This window comes from Poromitra crassiceps, assembly GCF_964638095.1.
Source record: "Poromitra crassiceps genome assembly, chromosome: 12".
Lineage (NCBI taxonomy): Eukaryota > Metazoa > Chordata > Actinopteri > Beryciformes > Melamphaidae > Poromitra > Poromitra crassiceps.
Window position 1 is genome coordinate 6,058,395 of NC_139632.1, and position 1,741 is coordinate 6,060,135.

The following is a 1,741-nucleotide window of genomic DNA, read 5'->3' on the forward strand; positions in this document are numbered from 1 at the left end:
GAGCATTCACTGGGGAGCTTGTCCCACACGGTGTCCCTTCTTCTCCCTGGAGCCTCTGGATCTCTCTCTCCTGTTGCTCCTCTTTCCTCTTCAGCTTCATCCCTCTCTTGGTGTGCGGGAGAAGGGCAGGCCACCACGTCCACGGCAGTGTCCAGTGACTCGATAGATGATGTGGAGCCGGGACTTCTCTCACACAAGGTCCTGTCGCTCTCCGGGCCGGCCGTAGGGGACTCGGAGGCGATGGTCGTGGCGTCTGACCCTCCAGAGAAGGTCTGAGGGTCGTCGTCGCCCCCCGTGGCGCCGGCCGAATAGCGGGTGGACGGTCCGCAGGAAGTGCTCCTCTGACCTCCGACCCTGCGGGGCACCTTGCACACCGCCTCGTAGTCCGAATCGGCCACGCGGAGCGCCGCGCAGCCCCTGCAGCGTCTTGGCTTCTGCCCAGGCAGGGAGTCTGATCCTGGGCACTGGTGGTGGTGGTGCTGATGTTGGGGCTGAGGGTCTAGGGCGGGGTCCTCTTTATCGGCCCACGATTCGTACACGGAGTAAGTTAGATCGTCTTGGATCATCTCCAAATATCTCGCCTCCTGCAGGGCAGAGAGATCCACTACTACGGGACAGTCTTCCGAGCCTCCCTCTGTCCCGACTCCCACACTGGACCCCGAGAGAGTCGCTTCGCCGCCGTCGCCTGTGGTGTTGTTCTTGCGGTACAGGCCGCCGATGCACTGCCTCAGCCTGTCCTTCTCCAGCAGCAGCTTGTGGAGGCGCTCCAGGGACAAGGCTTCCACGCGGGCGATCACCGTGTCGAAGCGGTACATGCGCTCCAGCATGAAGGCGCACTTGGAGCAGGCGAACTCACCGCGGCCGTCCCGGCTCAGCTCGCAGCCCAGCGCGTGGGACAGCAGCACCTGCAGGTTGAGCTTGGAGCTCGGGTGGAAGAGCCATCGGCGCTGGTTGCCGCAGAGCTCGCGGGCACAGATCCTACACACCTCCTTCATCTTCACTATGTCCAGCATCACAGGAGAGCTTTGCTCGGGCGCTCGAGATATATGGTTACAGTAGGTTCACTCTATCCGGAAGACATCAGCAGCACGTGCAAATGTGATAATTATGAGGGGCGCACAATGCTTGAAAAACCCATTTCTTTAAGAGGTGTGAGACTTGTTTTGGTAGGTGGGATGAAATCAAAAGTTCTTCTGATCCAAAAATATTAAATACAGTATATTTTTGTCACCTCCTTGTCTTGGAGCTTATTTGTGCAGGTGTAGTGCAGCACCACCAGCCTTTGCAGGTGCGACAGACTGAATGACCTCCCGCATCCAAACAAACAAGCAGACTATTCATCACTCATTCTAACGGGCTTGGCAGTCAGCCACAGGGGCAGCGGAACAACAATACACGTATTCAGAAGGGTCGATCAATAACAAGGAAGCCACGTGGGTCAGCCTACGCTTTCACACCGACCAAACGGCAGGTTACTGTATGATGGAGATGACTACCGCAGATAAAGCCAGCAGCAGCATCGGTGCAATTCTTCTTCCGTATTATAAAAAAAAAGACAAATCACCGTCAATCACATCAAGCAATCAATTCAATGAAGAAGCGCTTGATTTGTGCGCAGAACGGATATGGATGAATCTCGGTGTCATGGGTTACAGTTTCACTTCCTCGATGGAACTGTTGCCCGAGTAAACTGTCATGATTTCTGCCCTTATTTCGTTGAAACCTTCACTGGATCCTTTAG

General features: G+C 55.7%; 1 protein-coding gene across 1 annotated transcript in view; it reads right to left on the reverse strand.

Annotated features, from left to right (window-relative positions):
- Positions 1 to 1,036, reverse strand: part of pde4dip (phosphodiesterase 4D interacting protein) — a 44,628-nt gene extending 43,592 nt beyond the window's left edge. The window contains exon 1 of the mRNA XM_083648327.1: positions 1 to 1,036. This exon is cut by the window's left edge and continues 316 nt beyond it. Within this exon, the coding sequence (XP_083504453.1) occupies positions 1 to 1,013 (1,013 nt within the window). The 5' untranslated portion in view covers positions 1,014 to 1,036.
- Between the last annotated feature and the right edge of the window lie 705 nt (positions 1,037 to 1,741).